Source organism: Melanerpes formicivorus, unplaced genomic scaffold (assembly GCF_026170545.1).
Source record: "Melanerpes formicivorus ecotype bairdi unplaced genomic scaffold, bMelFor1.0.p_v2 SCAF_55, whole genome shotgun sequence".
NCBI lineage: Eukaryota > Metazoa > Chordata > Aves > Piciformes > Picidae > Melanerpes > Melanerpes formicivorus.
The window spans coordinates 4776860-4802050 of NW_027142407.1; the positions used below are offsets into that span (position 1 = coordinate 4776860).

General features: G+C 43.0%; 1 protein-coding gene across 2 annotated transcripts; it reads right to left on the reverse strand.

The window, feature by feature from the left end:
• Positions 1 to 2812: 2812 nt before the first annotated feature.
• Positions 2813 to 23013, reverse strand: SLC35B3 (solute carrier family 35 member B3). Of its 2 annotated transcripts, none has more exons than XM_068161023.1 (10): positions 22897 to 23013; positions 19721 to 19984; positions 18778 to 18899; positions 17627 to 17781; positions 16137 to 16244; positions 12099 to 12196; positions 9305 to 9397; positions 8766 to 8877; positions 4737 to 4806; positions 2813 to 3486 (listed from the first exon to the last, which is right to left on the reverse strand). In XM_068161023.1, the coding sequence occupies exons 2-10, from the start codon at positions 19919 to 19921 to the stop codon at positions 3336 to 3338; spliced, it is 1110 nt and encodes a 369-aa protein (XP_068017124.1). In that variant the 5' UTR covers positions 19922 to 19984; positions 22897 to 23013; the 3' UTR covers positions 2813 to 3335. The 2 variants fall into 2 exon arrangements, with proteins under 2 accessions (XP_068017124.1, XP_068017123.1); XM_068161022.1 differs by having other exon boundaries at positions 22789 to 23013.
• Between the last annotated feature and the right edge of the window lie 2178 nt (positions 23014 to 25191).

Here is a 25191-nt window from a genome sequence, read left to right on the forward strand (position 1 = left end):
TTTTAGTGTGAACTTAAATCCCATCACAACTAACTCGTATCATAGTTTTTCTGTAGAGAGGAGGAAGTTGTGTAGCACAAGAATAAGAAGCAACTCATTGACTTTGTATCAAGATAATCAATTTTATGGTGACAGAATGAATGCTGTTTCTGTAGTTTCATGGTGCTTAGTGTTGAACCCAGGAGCCAAGAAGTATAAATTGCAACAGTTATTACAGTCAGCCTACACAGCAGCAGTAGTAAGGGTTAACACCCTCATATAAGTGCTCTTACAGGTAAAATGAAGAATGTAGTCACTTTTTGGCAAAGCCCTTATTCATATTTCTCAGACAACACAAACCCAAAGCAAATATACAGTACAAAACATTCTATACCAAGATTTTGTAGGAAGAACTCTTGGAGGTTTGTAAGGTTCTCCTGCATGCACTAGAAAAGAACCCAAACCATGCACAGCAATTCACTGAAATGAAGGTTTTCTTAGTGCCTGAATGAAGCATGAAAGTGTGCAGGTCATGAACTACTCTCTCTTGTGTGTACATCCTCTTTAACACACTTAGGTGTTGTTAGCTTGTGCTAGACTCACAGCTATGAAAACAAAAATGTGGCTCTTAAGTTAATGCTATTCACACTAAACCTACAGTCGGTGTATAAAAATATATTTTGAAGTATACCTGTAACCCAAAACATTCATCTCTACAGTTAAAAAACTTAATTAAAAACTAATTCCAAACTTCCCTATAGGAGTGCTCCATTAATTCAGACTTGTGTACAGCAGAGAATAAATTAAAAGGTAAATTATTGTGAATGCTACACTCTCCAAAGAGAGAAAACAGAGAACTGGATTATAGAATGAATTCATCAACCTACATACTGTGCCTGAATTCTAGTCAGAAGCTTTGGAAGCAACCTCTCATTTCTTTATATAACACAGACATCAAATGAATTGTATTTACTATGGATGTAGAGTAGCTGTCACATAATTTGGCTTCCTGAAGTTTGACAAAGTTTAGCAACAGAGTTTACGGATGGCAAAAGTGAGACTGAAAGGCTCTCCAGGGAGGTGGTTGAATCACCATTTCTGGAGGTGTTTAGAAGAGACAGGGTGCTGAGGGACGTGGTTTAGCAGTTAGATAATGGTTGGACTTGATGATCTTAAAGGTCTTTTCCAACTGAAACAGTTCTAAGATTCTATGAAAAAATGTCCAAATGATGCTCAAATGCCAATTATCAAGTTCCATCAAATTAATGAAGAGAGCAATGAATGTTCTGTAATTGCTTTCTTTTCAGTGGTTCCAAAACTGTCCCTCTGCTAATCTTGATGCATAACTTAACCTCACTGGAAAGAGCAACTTCATTTCACAGAATCCCAGCATGGTGACGGTTAGAAGGAATGTCTGGAGATCATCCAGGCCAACCCCCTTGCTAAAGTGGGGTCATCCAGAGCAGGTTGCTCAGGTTCAAATCCAGGTGGGTTTGGAATCTCTCAAGGAGGAGAGTCCAAAACCCCTCTGGGCAGCCTGTCCCAGTGCTCCATGAAGAAGTATGCCTCTCTAGTGAAAAGGATGCAAGGGAATAGAGAAGTTGATAAATAATACGGGGAAAAAATGTGCATCAACCCCCTTGAACTGGGCAGATGCCATCTGGCATGAAATTTTAAATTGTAACCCTTTCTCCTAACTTATTACAAAACTCTACTGGAACATGAAAATGAATAACCTTGGATAACCGTGGCAGGCCATCCTTCTCTTTCAAGGTGTATCTGTTACATTCACATCCACTTTACCCAGGACACAACCACTCAGGATGCAGCTTGGAATTTAGAAGCCAAAACTGTCACATGCAATAATTTCTCCTAACTTGGGTGTAGGTGGGTTGAAAGGCTTTGCTGGCATATCAGAGCAGACTGACTGCTGGAAATGGTGTGATTATATGAGTGCACCTTTCCCCTCCTCTCATTTTGCCATCATGCTGAGATGCCTACACTTTTCTATGTTCTATTTGATAGCATATTTAAATGGCATATGCTGGCTACCAACTCAATAAACAAATGTAAGGCACATTGTGTGTCTGTGCTTTGATCACAAGAATAGGAATTCTTCCTAAATGCCGGCAAACCACTTTGCACCTTTTGAATACTTTCAAATACTTTATCCAATTTGCTTTTGTCTAAGCTGAACAAACACACACCAAGATGCACAACAACAAAAACCTCATGGCCACAGGACAATGAGCTTTAAGGTGATTAGTACTTTTAAAGTGCTATTGTTAGAGATATAAAGTGAAGGAGATTGCAAGCGATTTGAAAGCAAGTTGACCATGAAAGCAAGAAAGATAAATGCACTTAGTCTGTCTAAATTCATGATGAAAAAGACAGATGGATGTTATGTTGTCTTCTCCTCTCATTAAATAAGGAAAATGGTAATCTGTGCTCTAATCCTCTTAAATTAACACAAAGACTGATACAATATACCCTCCAAATTCATCAGCAGATGCTGTTACTCTTTACTCAAATACTGAAGTTTTGATTTGAGGATACTATTCAGAAGGCTTCCACGTCTCTTTACACTACAGTATGGAGAGCCACTACAATTCTGTATCTCACCACAGAATAAGCAAGGAACTTCTTGCTTCACTGTTCCCATTTCATTCTGTGCTCTCACCCTGTCCAGTGCTAAACCTTCCCACCTTGAAAGAGCAAGAGTGTTAACTGCATAACTCAATCTCATTTTTGCAAGCAATAATTGAAGAGTAACACCCAAAGGTTTCCACAAAATCAATGGCTACAATAAATACCAAGGTCTGTGATGATCTAATCAATAATTTAAAAATAAAATAACAAACCAACATTTTTATTTAAAATTAAAAAGAGTGACAACACACCACATTGCAAACCTTCCACCTTTAAAACTGCAGTTTGGTCAATCAACCAGTTGTTGATTAGGTCCCGTTAAATGCTGATATAGTATCACATTGAAATTACCCCTCCTAGACAGTTAACAAAGAACCACTAACCTCAGATCAGCCACATGGCCAGTATTATCAAAATGCCCAAATTAGTCTTCTACAGTGTCCCACTTGTGCAGCTTCTCAGCAGCTTGCCAGGAGCTGCAGTCCTTCATAAAGCCATCTGACAATGGCCTATACCACCTTTAACGATGAATTCAAGTGCTCTGAAGAAAGGGCTCACAAAAATGTGCACTTGTCGCAATCTGCAAGCAGACAATATGTCTTCAGCTCCTTTGGTTTTGATAATGTTCCCTTTGGAAAATGTGACTCAGTTGAAGGCTGTTCCAATAAAATTCTAAGTCATAGTCCAGCCAAGGCAGAAACTGCTCTCTACACAGTTTGTGACAACGTCCTTGTTTTTCGCTCTTCAACCCTTTTTTTCCAAAACCCTTGCAGTGAAGGCAGTTTGATTTTATCCATATTCTTACTGTAAACATTAAGAAATATACCAAGGACGACCAGCAAGCCTGACCACACGTACCTAAAAGGGAGAGAATGGGGGAAAAAAAGGTTACCATTAGCCCTTTATAGCAATTCCATAAAGTAGTTATAGATCAAATCAAAATAAAGTTCTCGCATTAAGAGGAGGGAAGATTTTTAAGGAGAAAACCCCTACATAACCAGAGAAACCCCTACAAATCAGACTCTGAGGAAGAATTTGTTTGAATCTTTATTGTTACTATCACAGAAACATAGAATTGTTTCAGTTGAAAAAGACCTTTAAGATCAAGTCCAACATTATATAACTCTTCCAACTGTGGTGCTAAACCACATCCCTGAGCATTACAGCTGTACATCTTTTCAACACCTTCAGGGATGGGGATTCAACCACCTCCCTGTGGAGCCTTCTTCCCTTCATTTTCCTGTCCTGTCTGGAAAGCTTGTTAAAATGCATTTATAGTTAAATAATAACTAAACAGTAGCTCTTCTTTCTCACATGAATTGGCCAGTCCCGAGGGGATTTATCTTTCCTTCGTATGGTTATGGCAGCAAAGCTCTATTACTGGTCTCAAATGTATTCTCTCACTCAGTTCCTTATAGCCATACTTCCCAGAGTAAGCATATTTTTGTTTCATCTCTCTATCATTTTAAGCCTTGAGATCATTAGCTGCAGCAAATTCCATTTGCTGTCTACTTTGTTCTTTAATCTCCAGTAAATTTATACAGAGAAATAAATGTTAATACTATTTTTGTTTCAAACCAGAAGCAATTAGGCAGAAGCAATTAGGATCAACATAGCTGAGTTTTTCAGTGTTAAGTTCTTCCTTAAAATTAAAAACAAAAGGGAAGAAACCTGAGCTCAAAAATCTTGCAATTTAGTATCTCAAGGTAATGCAAGCTAGGAACTCAGACCTGAGTTTATAAAAGGAGAAACAATAATGTAATGAAGGAAATACCTTCCCTAAGCCAAATCTTCCTCCACAGAGAAATAATTTAAGTATCATAAGCACTAGATATAAGATTTTTCTTGAAAGCACAACAAAAAAAATGCCAACATATTGAATAGTTTATCCTCCAGACCTTTAGTAAAATAAAAACTAGTTTCCCTATAGCATGATTAGCATCAACAAGCTGGTCAATACTTAGAGCAGATTGGTAACATTTGCAGAAGAGAGAAAATGAAAGCCAGTAAAGCCTGAATATGATTAATTACTGTTGTGATGTTTCCATGATCAGACCATGGTTTTTAATAAAGTATATAAAAGTGTGTTTAAAACTAGAAATACTTACTGTAACGTGAAGGGCTTTGCAAAGAACAAGAAAGAAAGTACAATGGTCATTGCTTTTCTTCCTGTGGTAACTGGAGGAGACAACAGATATTTACTTCTTTAAGAATTCACTTACATAGGAACATAACACAGGCTTCAGAATTAGTAATGACCTCATTACATAATTAAGTGCCTGGCTAAAACAATGGTCGTCCTTGGTACAAACACACACTGTAGATCATAATTGCTTTGGGTTGGAAGAGACCTTTGAAGGTCACCTAGTCCAACCCCCTGCAGTCAGCAGGGGCATCTTCAACCATATCTGGTTGCCCAGAGCCCCATCCAACCTAACCTGGAATATTTCCACTGATGGTGAACCTACTACCTCTCTGTGCAATCTGGGCCTGTGTTTCACCACAGTCAGTGTAAAAACTTTCTTCTATCTAGTCTGAATCTCCCTTTATTTAGTTTTAAACCATCACCCTTTGTCCTGTCTCAACAGGCCCTGATAAAGTCTGTGGCCATCTTTCTCCTAACCCCCCTTTAAATACTGAAAGGCCACCATAAGGTTTCCCTGGAGCCTTCTCTTCTTCAGGCTGCACAACCCCAGCTCTCTCAGTCTGTCTTCATGGATGTGCTCTGGATGCACCAGTCCAGGGCAGAACAGTGTTAGAACCACATGCTTTTTGAAACAAATACAGTGCATCAGTACTATCAGCTCTACTATTACAGCAGAGAAACTTACAGAACAAGACCTGCTATTTAATAACTTCACACCAATCAATTCCCAATATCTGAAAGCCATGAACAATGCTTGAAATTAACTGCTGGTAGAGATGTTAAAGGAGAAAATAGTGGCATTGCTATTTGGATACACCAAGTCTCCTGGCATTTCTACCTCAGGTTATTACAGTGTAGCACAGTTTTGGGCTTTATAAGAGGAATGGGATCATCATGTTGTCACTCCTTTGAAGGTACTGAAGATTTATATCTCAGTGCAGAGAAACACAATTTTGATTAGAAACCTAAGAGACCAAAGATGTCTGATTCCAATGATTTAATTAGGAAGTTTTCATCAAAGCCATTAAGAGACCTTCTATGTGTGATCTTATCAATCAAGGTAGTAAGAACTGCTCAGAACACAATCCTGTGATCAAAATGGAAGGAAACTGTTTGGATTAGGTTCAAATTAACTAAAGCTCCAATCGTTATTTCCAAAATGTCAGTGCTATCTGCTTTACACTCTCCTACACTGGGACTCCTTACTTGGATCACTACATCCGCATCATAGTATCAGTCAGGATTGGAAGGGACCACAAGGATCATCTAGTTCCAAGCCCCCTGCCATGGGCAGGGACACCCCACACTAGAGCAGGCTGGCCAGAGCCTCATCCAGCCTGGTCTTAAACACCTCCAGGGATGGGGCCTCAACCACCCTGGACAACCCATTCCAGGGCTTCACCACTCTCATGGGGAAGAACCTCCTCCTCACATGTAGCCTGAATCTCCCCACCTCCAGCTTCATTCCATTCCCCCTAGTCCTATCACTACCTGAGATCCTGTGAAGTCCTTCCCCAGCCTTCCTGTAGGCCCCCTTCAGATACTGGAAGGCCACAATTAGGTCACCTGGGAGCCTTCTCTTCTGCAGACTGAACAGCCCCAACTCCTTCAGTCTATCCTCATAGGAGAGGTGCTCCAGCCCTCTGATCATCCTCGTGGCCCTTCTCTGGACACCTTCCAGCACGTCCATATCCCTCTTGTAATAGGGGCTCCAGAACTGGAGGCAGTACTCCAGGTGGGGTCTCACCAGATCTGAGTAGAGGGGGAGAATCACCTCCCTTGACCTGCTGGCCACACTTCTCCTGATGCAGCCCAGGATCTGATTGGCTTTGCGGGCTGCAAGTGCACACTGAGAGCTCATGTTGAGCTTTTTGTCCACCAGCACCCCCAAGTCTCTCTCCTCAGGGCTACTTTCCAGCCAGTCACTGCCCAGCCTGTATTTGTGCCTGGCACTGCCTCGACCCAGATGCAGGACCCTGCACATGCTCTTATTGAACCTCATGAGGTTGGCCTGTGCCCACCTCTCCAGCCTGTCAAGGTCCCTCTGGATGGATCAGCCTTACTGTAACACACTGCCAACAGAAACCAGCGCCTACCGATGGATTTTCACGCTGTTATGGTTGGAAAAGGAAGTTTCATTCTCCTCAACCCTTCCCACAAGCAAATATTTACTTAAAAGCACGTTTGTTAGTGGAAGAAAGCCTTCACACCATTGCTTCATCTGCCCCAGTCCCATCTTTTTAGTATCCATTTTCGTTGCATTTTAAGAAATCTATGCACGAATTATTTTCTATTACATGAAAAATTAAAGGGGAATGAAAAAGAAAATTGAGTTTTAATTAGAAAACAGTTTACAGATGAATAATTTAAAAATAGGGTTGCATTACTTCAGTTTTTCTAATTATGATTATTTCTGTTCTTTCAAATCAGTTATTAATTAAAATATTTATGTAACCATTCCCTCCTAAATTAAGTGCCTTTTCTTCTTTTCCCAATTAAGTCTGATAATTTCTCATTCTGCTAATAGAAATACAATTTTCATTAAACTCTTTCACCCCACTCCCTCCCCAACCCCGAAGAAGGGGGAGGTTGGATGGGGGGTGGGAGGGCCAGTAATGAATGTGGTGTTCTTTCAAGGCACAATAAACATTTCCACATTGCTGAAGGCAAGAAAGGGCTCAAGTGGTAGGATTGTCAAGGTCAGACAGAAGAAAACCTGGGAAGGGTTTGCTATTCTATAGCATCATGAAATGGTTTTTATCACTTTTATTTTATGAAGTGCAATTTAATAGATTGACCAACCCTCCCATCTGGGCCAACATCCAGGAGATGTGTTGAGCTTTGTTAAAAACAAATGGGAAACAGAAGAGCTGCTGAGGAAATAATTAACAGGAAAGCAGAGCGTTAAAAATTGTCAGGTCAGAATACCTTTGTCTTCCTCTTGCCTGTTACCAGTGATGTAGGGTAGCACATGATAGAAAACAGCTTTTAGGAGTAGAGGGAAGAGAAGAAAAGTATCTCAATGACACTTTCCCCCACCAGGTCCTTGGGACTGTTTGTAGTTTTAAGAAGAGGTATCCTGAGGAAGGCATGAGCCTAATGTAACTGTGTCTTGACATGGTAATGACTCTAGAAAAGGCAGAAGGAGCTAAACAGGCAATGACTGGTTTTTGAGAACTATGCTTCTATGTTTTTAGTTTGGAAGCAACCATTTTCTACAGACAAAATAATTTTACCTTCTATGACAGTTGTATATATTGAAGAGCAATGAATTTAGGGACAACCTGAAACAGGCGTGTAGGAAGCTGGTGAAAAATGAAGGAGAAAAGCCTGGCTCCATCTTCTTGATGCTCACCATTTAGCTATTGATAAGCATTAATAAGATCCCCTCTCTGTCTGCTCTACTCCAGGCTGAACAGTCCCAGGTCTCTTTGCCTTTCTTCTAAGAGAGATGCTTCATCATCTCTGTAGCCTCTGTTGGACTCTCTCTTAAAGTTCCCCATCTCTCTTGAACTAGGCAGCCCAGAGCCCAGATGGGGCCTCACTAGGACAGAGTAGAGGGGGATGAGAACCTCCCTCAACCTGCTGGCCACACTATTCTCAATGCACCCCAAGATACCATTGGCGTTCCTGGCCACATGAGCACACTGCTGGCTCATGGTGAACTACTTGTCCACTGGGAGTCCCAGGACATTTATACTGCAATTGCTCTGTTTAGAAGAGTGTAGTTTCTCCAGTGAAGCACAGCACAGGCTATATGCAGGATACTTAACAAGCTCTTCAAGGTTGGAACTGTGGCAGAGAAAGAACTAGGGAGCTCTCAAACACCACTAGTGCGATCCACTTCTACTAGTGACAATCCACAAAACATATTGAATCAGAGCAAGGAACAAAAGGCCACAGTAAGAACATTTATCAAAACCTCTGTCCTAAATTATTACTACTTGATGTTTTTACACCAAAAAGCAGTGAAGCTATGATTTGTTCATACCTGTTACAGCAAGAAGGGCACCAAATATTTTGATCAACGCTAGAACAAAGGATATGCCAAAATACCCAGTCAGGGAGAAGAGGAATGCATAACCGTATGTCTGAACTGGATGCTGCAACAACAACAACAACAAAAAGCCTGTTCAGAAAATGTAAAACAAACCCTGAGGTATTGTAAAATGACAGAAAACTACAGACTTTAATCAAGTTGGGCAATAATAAGCTGCTCAACAATGCATTCATGCAAAGATCCTTATTTAATTCTAGTTAAAGAAAGGAAAAGTAATAATGAAATTATAAGCTCGTAAGCCTGATCCTGTGATTTCGGCTTGTGCTTTAGAACATCACCCTGTTTTATACATCAAAGACTGAAACAACTTGCTTCCTGTGTGAATTAGACAAGTTAACCAGTTTACACAATGCAAATGTAAATCTAGAGAAGTGGTGAATGTTCTAAGCCCCACAGAGCAATGATTTCCAATGAGGTTCTTCAGAGAAAAGAGAAGATAAAGAGAAAAAAAAGGAAATCTTTATACCTACCTTGGAGCAAAATGTGACAGCAGGGCTCAATCCACTAGTGCACGTTAATCCAAACAAAATATACACAAACCCTATTGAATAGGAATACAAAACCTAGAATGGTTTAGAAGAAAACAATTACCAGGTGGTACTGTACAGAAGGATAAAGTTAAATCCTTTCAAATGCCTGGCCCTGTTAAAACATTCAACTTCTCGGAGCTGACTTTGCAGTGTTTGAAGATATTTTAACTAGGACATCCAGACAAGCTGATGTGCAGTGTCAAGTGAATCCTAAGTGTTAGAGACATTCTTTCTACCCACAGCTACACAGATATTTTGTAATCTGGTCAGTCTGTGATACCTTGAGGTCAATGCTGACTGTGGTTGAATTGTTCAATTCAGGATTTCACAGCATAAATAGAATAACAAACCAGGTTGGAAGAGACCTTCAAGATCATCGTGTCCAACCCATCAACCAATCCAACCCACCCAAACAACTAAACCATGGCATCAAGCACCCCATCAAATCTCCTCCTGAACACCTCCAATGATGGTGACTCCACCACCTCCCCGGGCAGCCCATTCCAATGGGCAATCATAAAAACAAAACTTTGCACAAGTATATACTGTAATAGTTTGAATACTATGTTAAACTGATTTTGTTTTCTGCTACTTCTGTTGCCAAGGGAAGATCCACGTTACATGAAACGTGCAAAGGGGAGCACACAATCAATCACCATGAAGTGCCAGAAGTAATGTGTGTGTCATCTGTGTCACTTCATGTACATGCCACACCTGCACTATCGATACAAGATACAAGATTCTCACACAGGACCATCTCTCAGCAGTCAGAACAGACTGTAACAGGTAAGATCTTTGTTTTGTCTGCACTCTTATTTAATTCATAGCTTCCACCGGTAACAAAAGAATCTTCATCTTGTGCTTTACAAAGTAGAGGCAGCAAGAGAAGCTGAACTGCCCATCCATACACCCTCCAATGCTGCTGGAGTAATTCAGCTATTTGGGCAATATTTATTGGCCTTTTCTTGGGTAAAAGGAGAGAGTGAGCAGAACTATTCTAAACATTTCTACCTAGAACACCCTGATCAGCAGATCACTTTCAAGACTCAGTGTCAATTACAGGCTACTTATTTTGACACAGGTTTCATTGATTGTTTTCTTGTTATGCTATCTCAACTATTTGCAGAAAGAAATCTATTAATGATTAATAACAATGTCAGGAGACAAAAGAACACTTAGGACTACTCTACAGGATGAATATACATAATGGATAGATTTGGTGATCTTATAGGTCTTTTCCATCTGAAATGATTCTATGATTCTACATTTCAAGAGCAGAATTGCTTTTAAACCCTTAAACCCCAATGGCCTGATCTTCAGAGCTTTTATTTTACAGGGTTTATACACACAGAAGTCTCTAGTTCTTAAATTTGCCTCTGCATCCAGCTTTTTTCCTGAACTACCCACAGACCTCACTTTTCACAACCAAGAATGAGCACCACATTGCCACTTCCTTGTTAGGCAGTGTGACGTAAATCACATACAAGGCAGACCCAGGTATAACCTTCCAAAGCAGTGGTTGCTATTTCAGACACAAAACATTGTTCCTCTTTTCATAATTGCTTAATCCAGGAAAAGTTCCAAATATGGCAACAAAACAGTGACCTTGTGGGTGGCAGGTCCCTTTTGCTATTCAATTTTCTTTCCAGATCACTGTCCACTAAACATGATCTCTGATTCTGAAGACCTCTTAAATTTTCACCCACAGTCTCATGTCTAGAAAAATTACTTCTGAAATCCTACACTGAATTCTCTGAACAAAATCCTGGAGTGTAATATCTAGGCCTCAAACTGACAAAACCTTTATATCCTTAATCACTATTCTCTACAAGTAGTACAAGTACAGAATATGAAGACTAACATTTGGCAGATTAACACAGAGTAGAAACCAAAATTCTGGAGACAACAGGAGCTCTGTAGGTAAGGCACTTCCCAACTGTCAGATTACTGCATGATGCAAACTGGGCAAGAAAACAAATACAGATTGTATGTTCATCTGAATTTCAGAGATTACAGCTACAGAAGGCTACACTGAGTCAAGTGAGGTTCACCTACCTAAAATGTCTGCCTCCAGCAGCAATCAACAGTGAACACTAAGAAAAGGACAAAAATAAACCCAAGAATACAGTGACTTTTCGGGTATATTCTTCCACTTCCCAGAAAATGACAGCTCAAACCTCTTGAGCAAACCTAAATCACTTTCAGCCTTAAATGAAGCTCCCTTCTAACTAGTTTCTTCTTCATTTCTGAAGCTTTTCTCACAAATGAGAAACTAGACCTTCTAGTTAAATGCCAACTATATTTAACCACCCTAAAAGTCAGAGTTTTATGATTTCAAACATCTTAAGGCTGCCTCTCAGGTGCCAGCACTCTAGAACTGGAAATTGAACAAGGAAAGCCACATGTTCCATGTAACACATGCTCATCTACACCAGAGGAAGAGTATATATTTTTCAGAGATCAAATACCATACAGAGACCATACAGAGAACACTGTTGATTTTGGGCCTGCAGGGTAGAAGTGAGTGTTTCTGTAGCTGCAATACACATTGGAAGTTTCACACAGAAAGCAGCACCCTTGAAAGGTTAAAAACCAAAAGCAAACCACAGAAAGCCCCCAAACAAACAAAAAGACCCCAAGAACAGTATGCTCAAGAGGCCTCTTTTACATATGCAGCTTAAGTTTTGTATTTGGATGGAACATGGGCTTTGAAAATTGTAGATCTGGTACTTACCATTTCTGAGTTAGAGCCATTGTGCAGCTTCATAGCTTTCTCCTGCACGTTTCCTATCACTGCATCCGCGCAGAGGGCAAGGGATATCAGCACCACACCTAATGTCAGAAGAAAACCCAAGCAATAAAAAAAACCTGTTCAGAAGATTTGTCAGCAGAGTAGTGATGGAAACCACTCTGCACTTGTCCTGAAATAAAATAAATCTCAGAAATATAAAAAGAAATAATTAAGCCTGCCTCTACATCATATTCTACATAGGAGAATCCCTTGGGAAACAGCCCTTAAAAACAAAGGGGTCCAGGAAGGTTGGTCCTACTTCAAGAAAGAAATCTTGAAGGTGCAGGCACAGGCTGTGCCAATGTGCTGGAAGATGGCTGGCATGGATGGGCAAGGAACTTTTGAAGGAATTAAAGGAAAAAAAAGAGGCCTTCTGAGCTGGTAGATGGGGTCAGGGAGCAGTGCAGCCCCCCTGTAATCCAGGAGGAAGCAGTTAGACCTGCTGACCTACTCAGATCCTCACAAGTCTATGGGACCAGATGGGATCCATCCTAGGGTGCTGAGAGCTGGCAGATGAGCTGGCCAAGCTGCTCTCCATCATTTTTCAACAGTCCTGGCTCACTGGAGAGGTCCCAGATGACTGGAAGCTGGCCAACGTGATGCCCATCCACAAGAAGGGCCAGAAGGAGGAGCCAGGGAATTGCAGGCTGTCAGCCTGCCCTCAGTGCCAGGCAAGATTATGGAACAGTTCTGTAGCTGTAATCTCTGATGAGGCACTTAGTGCCATGGTTTAGTTGATAAGATGGTGTTACCTAATTGGCTGGGCTCGATGATCTTAAAGGTCTTCTCCAACCTGGTTAATTCTGTGATTCTGTAACTTCCTCCAAATGGTCATACTCTGAGCTTCAATACATACAGACTTGTTTAAGTGTGCAAAAGAAGTTAATAATCAAGGACAACCCTGTTGATTCCCTGAAGACATGTAAAAGTTTATCTGGTACAAGTCTTCCAGATCTTTGCTGCACTTTTACCTTATCCCATTCAGCTGAAGAATCAATGTTCCAAATCTTTATAGAAGAAAGTCATGGCAGAGTTTTAAAAGAATTCCAGTTTTACAAAAGGAATATAGTAATATGTGAATGTGCTTAGAGGCTGTAATAAAAACAGCTCTAATGGTAACATATATCTATACATTACAGAAAATCACAGAATCCCACAGGGGTGGGTGTTGGAAGGGACCTCTGGAGACCATCTGACAAACTCCCTTGCAGAAGTGGAGTCACCCAGAGTAGGCTGCACAGGATCGCAATGTCCAGGTGGGTTTGGATTCTCTCCAGAGGAGACTCCACATCTCTGGGAATCCTGGTGCAGGGCTCCTGTGTCCTTACAGGAAAGAAGTTTCCTCTCATGTTGAGGTGGAACCTCCTGGGTTCCCGTTTGTGCTTGCTGTCCCTCATTCTCTCACTGTGCACCACTGAAAAGAGTCTGGCCCCATTCTCTTGACACTTGCCCTTTAGATACGGATAAGCATTCATAAGATCTCCTCTCAGTCTTCTCTTCTCCAGGCTAAACAGTCCCAGGCCTCTCAGCCTTTCCTGCTAAGAGAGATGCTGCAGCCCCCTCATCTTTGTAGCTCTTCATTGGACTCTCTCTGGTAGTTCTCTGTTTCTTTTGAACTGGGGAGCCCAGAACTGGATGCGGTACTGCAGATGTGGCCTTACTTGGGCAGAGCAGAGGGGGAGGAGGAAAGACATCAGGAACACCAGACTCTCATTGCATGTTTACCAATGTCACCCTGCACTCAAAATGTTTTTCAAATAGCCACTCAGTTACACCACACATCAACACATTAAATGCACAGCAGGTTGTATAATTCACAGCTTATTCTAATTTCTTAAACTACCACTAGCACTGAAATGACATTAAAAATAATAACAATTAATTTATGAGCAAGGCTAAAGATACACAGAGTTTAGAGCTGATCAACAAATTGATCATTACTAACACTAAATAATAATATCTTGGAGGACTAAAAGTCTTTCCCTTAAGAGTGAGGACTTACTCTTATTTTTACCATCAGTACCATCTTTAAGAGATAAAGGTTTCAGCCACGTCATAGGAATTGTTGTATCACAGTATCGCCAAGGTTGGAAGAGACCTCAAGGATCATGGAGTCCAACCTGTCACCACAGACCTCATGACTAGACCATAGCACCAAGTGCCACATCCCACCTCCAGGGATGGTGACTCCACCACCTCCCTGGGCAGCACATTCCAATGACAAACAACTCGCTCGATGAAGAATTTTCTCCTCACCTCGAGCCTAAACTTCCCCTGGCACAGCTTGAGACTGTGTCCCCTTGTTCTGGTGCTGAGTGCCTGGGAGAAGAGACCAACCCCTTCCTGGCTACAACCACTTTTCAGGTAGTTGTAGAGGGCAATGAGGTCACCCCTGAGCCTCCTCTTCTCCAGGCTAAACAATCCCAGCTCCCTCAGCCTCTCCTCATAGGGCTTGTGCTCAAGGCCTCTCCCCAGCCTTGTTGCCCTTCTCTGGACACGTTCAAGTGTTTCGATGTCCTTCTTAAACTGAGGGGCCCAGAACTGGACACAGTATTCAAGGTGCAGCCTAACCAATTCAAGAGTACAGGGGCACAATGACCTCCCTGCTCCTGCTGGCCACACTATTCCTAACACAGGCCAGGATGCCATTGGCCCATCTCAGCCCATCTCAGAATCTTAGCAAACACACTGCAAGTTGAATATCAGAAGTTTTTCAAGGTTCAGTATTAATCCAAACACTGGCCAAATAAATAACATGGATTGTTGTCCCTTATCATTTGAGAAATAAATGCAACTGCTTTTAAATCCAAGGGTAACTCCTCCCCTTTTTTGTTTTCTTTCTGATTTTACACAGTACAGAGAAGTTTGGACTTTACAGAAGACTAAAAAGTACAACAAATTTGAGACTGGTAGTTAATATAAAGCACATCCTTCTGAAATGAGAAAAGACTAATGTTTTGAAGTGTTAAAGTTATCAGATTGGGTTTTATCATACTCATTTTAACATATCTACTGGGGAGCAAGTATTTCTGGAGAACAAGCATGAGGCATTTTAACCTAATACGTGGGTCAGGGCAATCCCAAGTACAAATAAAGGCCAGATGGAAGAATGGCTTGAGAGCAGTCATGAGGAGGAGTTGGGAGTGTCAGCTGATGAAAAACTCAGCATGACCTAGCAATGTGTACTTGCAGCCCAGAAAGCCAACTGTGTCCTGGGCTGCATCAAAAGAAGTGTGACCAGCAGGACGAGGGAGGCGATTCTCCTCCTCTGCTTCTATGAGATCCCACCTGGAATGATATGTCCAGTTCTGGGGCCCCCAACAGAAGAAGGACATCAATCTGTTGGAGCAAGTCCAGAGGAGGCCATGAGGGTGATCAAAAGGCTGAAGCACCTTCCCTATGGGGACAGGCTGAGAGAGCTGGAGCTGTTCAGCCTGCAGAAGGCTCTGGGGAGGGCTTATAGCAGCCCTGCAGAACCTGAAAGGGGACTACAAAAAAGCTGGGAAGGGACTTTTACAAGGGCTTGTAGTGGTAGGATGAAGGGGAATGGACTGAAGCTTGAGGAGTGCAAATTTAGACTAGGTATTAGGAAGCAATTCTTTACAGTGAGGGTAGTGAGACACTGGGACAGGTTGCACAAGGAGGTCGTGGATGCCCCCTTCCTGGAGGCGCTCCAGGCTGGTTTGGATGAGACCTTGAGCAGCCTGGTTTAGTGGAAGATGCCCCTGCCAATGCCAGGGGGGTTGGAACTAGATGATCTTTAAGGTCCCTACCAACCCAAACCATTCTATGAATCTATGAATTTCCAGACATTTTAAGAGCCTAAAAACTAACACTTAGAATAAAGGTCTCTAACTCTGCTACTGCACAGCCCCAATGAAACCTGCATTTTCATATGACACCTGAAGAACTCTAAGAACCCCTATGGAATGTTTGTTGTAGGCAAACCCAAGCATTTTGTTAAACTCTACAATACTTTACCTGTCAAGTTGAAGTTTGGTGCAACTGTGCTGTCAGCTAAAGTAAACCATATTAATCCAAGACTCATGCAGAGGGCAGCAGACACATCTGCAATGTTATAACGTTTTCCTACAAAGGCAATACAAACAACACATGTGGACTATTAACATCTTCAGCATTCCATGATTATCCTGTTTAGTAGACTAGAAGGCAAAGAGAGAACTGTTCCAACATCATTCTTTTACTTAAGGAAGATTTAATGCTCTGGCCTTTCAGGACTGGAATTAGTTTCTTTTACAGCAGCAGTTACTAAGATGGAGGAGGATCTTAATAGGTAGCATCTGAATCTTGTGGTCAGTTTTACTTTCATAGAGCACATTCTCAATGACTTAAAGCACATCCTCCCTGACAAAGCACTATCTCAGCAACTTCAGGACAGCTTAGATGTGTTTTTAAGACTTCTCCCTCATGCAAGACATTTTGAGTGTTCTTACTGATTAGCGGGAAGGCATTGCTCAACACTAACAGACAATTTGACTACTTTAAACCCCTAGATTTGCCTTTTCTTTTGGGAAAGACGGGATGTGGAGTGAGGTGGAAAAAGCAGAGAAGTGAGAAGACAGGAGGTGGTATATCTTGTTTGAAATAACAGGTTCCTTTCCCAAAAGCTGTACTTCTGGGAAAGTTTCCTTCCAAGGGAAGATGCGAGCTTTCAAGGAAACTTTTTAAAGCCAGTAATTGTAACTGAAAAGTAGTTTCTGTTTCAATTAGGAGCCCAGAATTAAGTACAGAAACAAGCAAAAAAAAAGCATTTCTAGAGTCCACTCCATAGCACTTGCCCACACAGACCTTTATTGATTTAATCTATCCTGGTGTAATGATGCAATCCTTGTGTGATGTTTTAAACTTTGATAGCAGCCTTCTAAATTCAGAAATACTGTCCAATGTTTATTTGCACAACTCCAACCTTCATCTGCTCTCTAGAACCCTTATTTTGTCCTTGGAATAGGAACTATGACTTTAGGACTAACCAACGACATGTAAAGCCTCACTGTTTAATCAAAATATAGGAATTTTAGTTAAAATTTAGGAATCAAGCTTTTCAGTCAAGAAGAGTCAGGTATTGCTTCACAAACTCTGGCTGGATTGTGATTTATTTTTCCTGTTTCCTTTATGAATTGATTTGGCTTAGAAAGCAAAATTGCATTACTTGGATCTTGAAGGTCTCTTCCAACCTGTTTTTTTATTATTATTATAAAGATTGCATTAAAAAAAAAAAAGAGAAGTTTTGCAAGTGATCTAAACAACTTCTCTTTCTCAATGTTTTCTGTTCATCTAAATTTCTGAGAAGATGATTCTGAGGGTCATATTTTCCCTTTTAGAGGAAAAAAAAATCCCTCTCTCTCCAAGAGCCTCAGTGGAATTTACTAGCATACAGAATTCCACACAGGACTGCCTGCCTCCCAAAGAAACAACAAAAAGTCGTCTACCAGGAAGACTAACACACTTACCTTGTATAAAAACCCCGCCTATCATAACTGGGATCAGCTTACAGCACTTGAAGATGACTTGAGTGGGGTAATTCAGATATCCTAAGGAGGTATTTGACAAACCCATAGTTCCCACTGTTAAAAACGCTATTATCATGTAGGTTTTGCCAGGAATTCTACAAAATATAAACATATGAATCTTGGTATTACAGACTCATCCAGAGGAGATTTAGCTTGGAAAATTTAGATGAAGGAATGTGTTTGCAATACAACTTGATCATCTTTCTCATTGATTTTCATTCTGCAATAGAAATTTAAAATGGCACTTAAAGGATTGATTTCAAATTTCATTTCTTTCAATTACTACTGAAAAAAAAAACAAAACAGCATTCAAATACAAGACAAGAAAAAAAATGTTGGCTCATGAAGTATTCAAGCAGTAATTCTTTAACCTCCTTCTGAGGAGGTCTATTATTTACAGAAGAATCAAGGCAAAGGCTTTGGGTTGTTTGTCAAAGGGAACATAGAATTCTGGTCAGTATGCCAACATACTCTGAATCTTAGCTCTGTCATGCTGACTGTGAAGTTTTTGCATTAACACTGACACTTTTGGAATAAAGAATCCCAGAATCCCAGCACAGTAAGGAGTTGGAAGAGGCTTCTGGGAATCATCCAGTCCAACCTCCTGCTAAAGTAGGGTCACCTACAACAGGATTGCAATATCCAGGTGGGTTTGGAATCTCTCTAGAGGAGACTCTACAACCTCTCTGGGCAGCCTGGGCCAGTACTCCATCATCCTCAGAGGAAATAAGTTCCCGTGTTCTAGTTTGTGCCTGTTCCCCTTGTACTATAACTGTGTGAATTGTTGTGAAATGTAGTTTACCCTATTCTAGATGTGATAATCTCAAGCAACACATACATGAATTGCTCTGTATCAGCTACCTTAAGGATAATGCTCTGTTAAGCAGGACAAGGTGACAGCAGACAAGAAGACAGCTCTGAAATCTAAGTGGGTGCTTATGAAACATTTTCTAACATCATTCAGTAAATTCACATTATTTCAAGTAGCAAACTGCTTTCACATTTTCAAGCAACAGAACTTAAATTTCCCATAAATGTGAACTGCTTCTTATTTTATAGACAGTGGATAAAATGCTTGGAAAAACACATACCTTCTTCTTTTGTCCTGAATTAACTGCAGCTCTATTAGTCCAAAAATGGAATAAAATCCAAATTGCACTAACGTGAGGTACCAGCCAAAAGGTTTAAAACCTTCCACTGAAAATATCAATTCCTAGAAAAAACAGAAATCCACCGAGGTCACACACATACATCAAAATGTTAAATCAAAACAGGAGCAACAGGGGGGTTGCCTTTATATACAGCAAATCCGGGTTTGCAGCTGCCAGTTACTAGCCAGGATTTACCTGTCATGTGGAACTTGCAAAGTATTGAAAAAGACAATTTAGATTCTCCAAAATTCAGAGAGCAAATTCACAGTATCACAGTATATTAGAGGTTGGAAGGGACCTCAAGAGAATAGCGAGTCCACCCCCCTGCCAAAGCAGGATCGCATAGGGTAGACCGCGCAGGAATGCATCCAGGTGGCTTCTGAAAGTCTCCAGAGAAGGAGGCTCGCAACCTCCCTGGGCAGCCTGTTCCAGTGCTCTGTCACCCTCACTGTAAAGAAGTTTCTCCTCATGTTGAGGTGAAATTTTCTATGTTCAAACTTGTAGCTGTTGTTCCTCGTCGTATTACAGCGCACCACTGAAGAGAGATTAGCCCCCTCAACTTGACACCCACCCCTTTTCCTGTCACAACAGTCCCTGTGAAAAAGTCTGACCCCATCTTTCTTATAGGCCCCCTAATGTACTGAAAGGCTGCAAAAGACCAAGTTATCAAAGTCCAACTGAACCAGACCTTGTAGGCACGTGAACTATAAGGGAACCTGACATTGTACTATTTCTTACTGCTCTTGAATTCTGAAAGCTTCATGCTGCAACCAAGATCTACTTTGAACGTCTACATATATTAAAATGCATCCTATATAGTGATGCTACTGAAAAAGAAAAGGAGCAGGAGGAATTGACCTAGGGCAGAAGTTCACAGACTTACCTGTAAATATCCATAGATTAGATAAAACATAAAAACTCCAGAAACGCAGATGAAAAACTGAGTAGGTTTGTTAAACTTGCTGAGATTCATGCCAAGAACTACCACATCATCTACTGATTTGATATGGGGAGACATCGTTTGAGATTTGGAAGGTACACTGATGGAAATGTATTTTCTTGATGAAGTGAATTTCAGATCCATGATTCCTTGTTGGCTGCATTCGGTGCTCTGGTTGTCTTGCTTCTGTTCTCCTCTGTCTGGAAGCTGAAAGACAGGCTGAAATCAGAGCAGACATAACACACAGCCTCCTAACAATAACAGCAGCAAGTGTGACATAGACATGGAAAATAGAAAGGTTAAGAGTTTTGTCAGTTTGTTTGTACTCACTAATTTTGTTTACCTTTTCTGATATCCAAGGTTACCATCAGGTAATATAAAAGGCCAACAACACTTTCATAAAGTGTTACTTTTGCTTCATGTTGAAAGTAGTGTTGCTACACTCTACAAACCAAACAAATCAGTTCCAAAATACCAACAATGGAAAACTAGTTTCAGTTTCACAGTAGCTCAAACAAGCCCTTAGCCCTGAGGAAGAGAAGTTACACCCATCACAGGGATTAACACTAAAGAAGAAAAATCACTCTCAAGTACAGGAGAATGAGAGCAAATGAAGTGGCCATGACCAAACATTCCTAGAAACTGCTTTTTCATCCTCAGAGCATCTGTATTCTACAGTAGCCTGAAACTGAAAGAAGGAACAATTGAACTGTTTTGAGGTTTATCAAAGCAGTTGTGCAGAGCTATCAAGGTTTGGCACAATGACCGAACAGTCCCCTTTAGTCCTATTTACAGCATTTCACCACCTGAGAGTGGAGTAAAGGTGCCTATAGAAGATACTTGGTGATCATCACTTGGTCACTAAACCACACTTTCTCTGCAGGAACAAGAGCTGCACAAGCAATCTCAGCCTCATGTTGCACCCAGGCTGAAACACAGAGTCATGTACTGTCATGTATGCTTCAGGATTCCAAAAATGGAGTGACTTGGATAGTTTTGTTACCTACATTTTCCACTCTGACCACTAACGTAGATATTATCTGTGTAATATCCATGTCAAGATCATAAGAAGTATAAGGAAGAAGAAACAAAAGGTGTACTTATGCATTTGGTCTAGCTTGGATGGTGTTAATTTTCTACATAGCATCTTATCTGGTGCTGTGTTTTAGATCTGTGACCAAAACAATGATGCTATGACATTAATTTTTTAGCTGCTGCTGAGCAGAGCCTGCACAGCATCAAGGCTTTTCACCTGCTTCTCCCTCTGCTCCCCTCACTAAGTGACTTCACTGGGGTGTATGGCAGAGGATAGGAAGGGATACAACCAGATAGATAACCTGAACTGAGCAGAGATATTTCATGCTATGAAGTGCCATGCTCAGCAATAAGATCAAGAGAAGGGGTTTTGGATAAGTTAGCCATCTTCTGCTTGGGAACTGGCTGGGCACTAGTCTACCAGTGGGAAGTGTGATTGCCTTTCCATCACCTGTTTAGTTTTCTCTTTTTTCCACTTTTCCTTCACTTCTTAAACAATTTTTATCTCAACCCATAGGCCTTCTTTACTCTTCCTTTTCTTTTTCCTTATCCCTCTAGGGATTGGGGGAAAACCAGCAAGCAGCTGCTTACTGGCATTAACCTGCACCACAGTTAACACACATCTTTTGATTTTCAGCTATTTCCTCAGGAACACTTATCAGTTTTTACAGTCCCTCCATTTTATTGCTTGCAGATTACTGAGTCTACCACTGAAGTAGGAAGAAATGACACTGGCAGCTCTGGTCATACTCAAGGATGTCCATAAGGCGGTGCACAGCAATTGTTTTTCCTCTATTATGTTCCAAAGGAAAAAACCAAAAAACCACAGTCAAGAAACATTTCAGTGAACATTATTTAACAACTGAAGAGACTGTAAGCATGTGCATCCATTTGAAACACTCTCCACCACGTAATTTCATTACCAGCAGTGACAGAACTCCTCTGGTGACTTCTCCACTATTTTTCTAAGTATCAAAACTGCTTTTCATGATCACCTCAAAATAAAAAAATGGAAAAATAAATAATCCCTCAAACAACTGAACAAATATGCAGCAAACCCCTGCTGTATGAAAAGTAAAGTGCCTTAAGAGTGGTCCTGACATGTGTAAATTAGCACATTCCTCTCCTTTTTTTTATCTTGTGTAAAAATATAAGCAACACCATCCTTAGGTCAAATATTTTTTTGTTCCCTTTATTCTGAAAAAAAAAAAAAGCCTCTTGCAGACTAAGATTTTAACCTACAAGTAAAATTGTTACACACACACAAAAGAATCAAATGAACAAACAGCTTGAAAAGCAAAATTTCTTTGGCCTCTAAAAAGATTATGATTTGTACAGAGCATGGAAAAAACATTATGAAGGAGCTGGGGCTTTTTGACTTAATCCTGAACAACATCCAGTAAAAACATCAGTTGGGCAGGAACCAGCACCTCTGTACGCTCACAAAAATTGCTGGCATAAGCCACGCAAGGAAAATCGCACACTGGCCCAGGGCAAGATCCATTTCCTTTGGAGCCAATCCCACAAGTGTTTGGTGGCAGGACAGGGATGCCCCAGGTCGTTGTCAGAAACCCGAGCAAGGTCCTCCTACCCCGGAGGTAAAAGAGAGAAGGGAGACGGGGACCAGCTGATCCTTGAAGCTTTCTTCCTGCCCACTCGCATGCGCCCAGCCCTCTGCCAGGAGAGCTGCCGGGGCCTGGCCCACTCCACACCCCGAGACAGGAGCAGACGTGGCTCTGCCCGGGCACCTGCCGGCTGCTCCCGAGCCGCCACAGGCGGCCTTATCTCCTGTGGAAGGCAAAGTCTCACTGTTTATGGACCTTGTATGCCCAGCACCGTGGACATCGCCTCCTCGGGCCCTCCCGCAGGCAGAACCAGCCTCCTCCTACTCCTGTCCCCGCCCGGCCCCGGCCCCGGCCCCGGCCCCGGCCCCGGCCCCGGCCCCGGCCCCGGCCCCGGCCCCCAGCCCTCCTCACCGTCGCGCTCATAGGCCCCAGTTACTAGGTGACACTTCCCAGGAGGACACCCCGTCTTCTCCCCGCTCACCCCCGGTGCTCGGGGGAGGAGCATGCCCGCCTTCGTACCTGTTTGACGGGGAAGGAGGGGCACGGCGGCAAGGGCTAACCGCCCTCCTCCGCCAACCCCGCCACCTCCTTCCAGCCGCCCGCGCTGCCGGAAGTGGCGATGGGGGTGCCAAGGGTCGGTGCGACCATCGAGTGCATCGATCGAGCGCATTGACAGCGCGCCGCTCGCTCGCTCGGCGTTCCCCTACTCGGCCTGAGGCATGTAAGCGGCGCCCTTCAGGTTCCGCCTCCCCCCGCCTGGGAGCGAGGCCTCTTCAATGGGGGGCGTGGTCTCTTCTATGGGAAGTGTGGCCTTCTCAGTGGGAGGCGTGGCCTTTCCACCAGGAGACAGGCTCTGGGTTAGAAGGCGTGGCCACTTCACCAGGAGACGCAGTCTCTTTATTCAGGGGCGTGGCCTCAGGGCGGGCGTGGGTTCTGCGGGACTGGGAGGGGAGTTCGGTCTCAGGTGCGGACATCCGCGGGTTTCCCAGCATGTCCCCGGAGGCGCAAAAGGGGTGGCCCCGCACCGCCCCGCCGGAACACAACCGGCGGTGCTACTCTCCCGGTGTGGGGAAAGAGCTTAGCGGGGCAAGCAGCCAGTAACCTTCGCCTGGGACGTGCCGGGCAGGGGGTCCTCGCCTGCCCCTGTTGGGGGGGAAGGTGGGGTGAGGAGGGGCTGCTGGTTGAGGCACCTGGAGGAGGGCGCGAGCGCAGCAGGCTAACGGTTGCCTCCAACGGTTGCCCTCGCGATCCTTGCGCGCTCTGTCCTCCCGCACCGCCGGCTGCAGAGCGGGTGGGGAGGGGGCTGCTGGCTGAGGCGCCTGGGGGAGGGCGCGAGCGCAGCAGGCTAACGGTTGCCTCCTAACGGTTGCCCTCGCGACCCGTGCGCACGTCCGTCCTCTCACAGAGGACTGAGGAAAAGGCAGGGGGAGGAGGCAGCTGTGAAACCGAAACAGTTTGGAATCCTTGGCGAGGAGGACGGGTTTTTTTCTCCTTTTGCTGAGGGTCGAGTAATGCATTACTGCCCGAATGTGAGTAGCACTTCACCCGCCAGGAGCTGCTGCCTCTCTAAAGACGGCAAAAGCTGCGCTTCGCTCCTGCTGCTTCCGAGCTCTTCGTGCGAGGCTGCAGGAAGAAAATAGTAAATATACATAATAATGACACGCAGGAAGTTAAATGAGAGCAATAACAGCAGAATGCCTGGAGAACATAGCGAGGGAAACAGGTAAAAAGCTCTGGAGGAGGAGCAGCTACAGGCGGGTTTTGGGAAATGCACGAATTGGAGGTAACTTAAACACAAACACTCACTGTTGATCCTGGCAGGCTGCGAGGGGAGAGCACTGCGTTTCTGGTAGCGCTCAGCAGAAGTGTTTAACGTTATACATACGTGCATATCGTCCTGTGGTGGTGAGGGGATCCGAGCTCGTGTTCATGCACTGCTGTGAAAGTTCACCTTTCACTGTACTAGTGAAGTGAAACTCTGCTGGGAGCAGCAGCAACCACTGCGCCAGCGCTTAACACCGTGTCTGTGGGGATGCCGAAAACGAGGCGTCTGCTTGAGGCTGGCTTGGCAACAAGAATATTGCACACGCATGCATGCACGCACAGACACATGCACGCTTGCATACACAACACATGCTCACACATACATGCACATGCACAGGCACTTTTACATGCATACATTTGCACACGTGCACATGCACACAACACACTCACATTTGCACGTGTGAACATGCACACACGCACACACACATTTGCACGCATGCACGTGCACACACGCACAGACACACATTTGCACATGTTTGCACATGCACAAACAACATGTTCACATGTGCACACACTCATGCACACACGCTCGCACACACACTCTTAACACACACACACACACACACACACACACACAAGGACGAGAGCCACGTGTACACCAAGGCACTGCTGGCTTACGCCTTTGCCCTGGCAGGCAAGGAGGAGAAGTGCAAAGCATTGCTTGGCTCACTTGAAAAGGAAGCTGTGAAGAAGGGTGAGTGTTCCAGATGGGACACCTTCTTTGCTGGCCTTACGTCTTCCCTTGAGAAAGTGGCTTCTGGTGGTGGTGCAATGGCTTCAATGGGTGGGTGAGGAAAGGTGGAGGGAGAGGAAAAACTTGTGCACAGGGCTTGCATTTCTCCGAACTTCTGCTTAGTGCCCAGTGCTGCTGGCACTTACACACACTTACTTACACACACCCCCTTTCAAAATAACTGTTTCTGAAGAAAGGGATTAGTGGTTGTTGAGGAAAATACTGCAGCCATCTTGAGCGGTTCCGGTGCTGCTTGA

What these genes read in the sequence shown, in the direction of transcription:
- SLC35B3 (XM_068161022.1), bottom strand. An exon ending in ATTCAGGACAAAAGAAGAAG is followed by an intron (nt 17,782 to 18,777) that starts GTATGTGTTTTT and finishes TATATTTTGTAG; the next exon opens with AATTCCTGGCAAAACCTACA. An exon ending in GCAAAGCCCTTCACGTTACA is followed by an intron (nt 3,487 to 4,736) that starts GTAAGTATTTCT and finishes TCTCCCTTTTAG; the next exon opens with GTACGTGTGGTCAGGCTTGC.